This window comes from Orycteropus afer, unplaced genomic scaffold (assembly GCF_000298275.1).
Source record: "Orycteropus afer afer isolate SDZICR_OR568_19922 unplaced genomic scaffold, OryAfe1.0 scaffold00663, whole genome shotgun sequence".
In the NCBI taxonomy this organism is placed as follows: Eukaryota; Metazoa; Chordata; class Mammalia; order Tubulidentata; family Orycteropodidae; genus Orycteropus; species Orycteropus afer.
The window spans coordinates 77,676-78,531 of NW_006922250.1; the positions used below are offsets into that span (position 1 = coordinate 77,676).

Here is an 856-nt window from a genome sequence, read left to right on the forward strand (position 1 = left end):
AGGCGAGCGGTCCTGGTACCTTCCAGCCCCTGCGCGGCACGAACGCGGACTGGATGTCAGAGCTCTGCCCCCGGCTCTGGGACGTGCCCCTGCACCACCTGTCCATCCCAGGTGAGCGGGTGTGGACCCCCACACACACACGTCGGCACACATACACACCACATACAGCACACACACACACACCAGACACAAACACACACCATATACACACACAATATACAACACACACACCATATACACCCACGCACACATATATACCACACACACATACCACACATACACACCACATACACACACACCACATACAGCACACACACACACCAGACACAAACACGCACCATATACACACACAATATACAACACACACACACCATATACACCCACGCACACATATATACCACACACACATACCACACATACACACCACATACACACACAACACACACACACAACATACACACACACACAAAACACACATACACCATATACACCCACACACATACCATATCTCCATCCCAGGTGAGCAGGCATGAGTACACACCACACACATACACTCACACATACACACCATACATGTACACCCCATACACATATACACACACCATTTCTCCATCCCAGGTGAGCAGGTGTGACCACACACCACACACATACACACTCACACATACAACCCTTTTAAGATCAGCTATTTTCTGCTTTGACTTTGTTGTGAAAACCACGTGTTTTCAATGACTGAAAGCATTTTGTATGAAATGAAAAAAAATGGAGTTTTGAAGTAAGACGGATTTTGATACAACTAAACCAGACTCCCTGCCGTCGAGTCCTTTCTGACTCCCAGCGACCCCTCCCCTTGGGTTTC

General features: G+C 48.1%; 1 protein-coding gene across 1 annotated transcript in view; it reads left to right on the forward strand.

Moving 5' to 3' along the window:
* The window catches only part of PLCXD1 (phosphatidylinositol specific phospholipase C X domain containing 1), a 10,962-nt gene that overhangs the window by 1,496 nt on the left and 8,610 nt on the right, over positions 1-856 (forward strand). Inside the window, exon 2 of the mRNA XM_007956769.2 lies at positions 3-111. Within this exon, the coding sequence (XP_007954960.2) occupies positions 3-111 (109 nt within the window). The remainder of the gene's footprint in view (positions 1-2; positions 112-856) is intronic.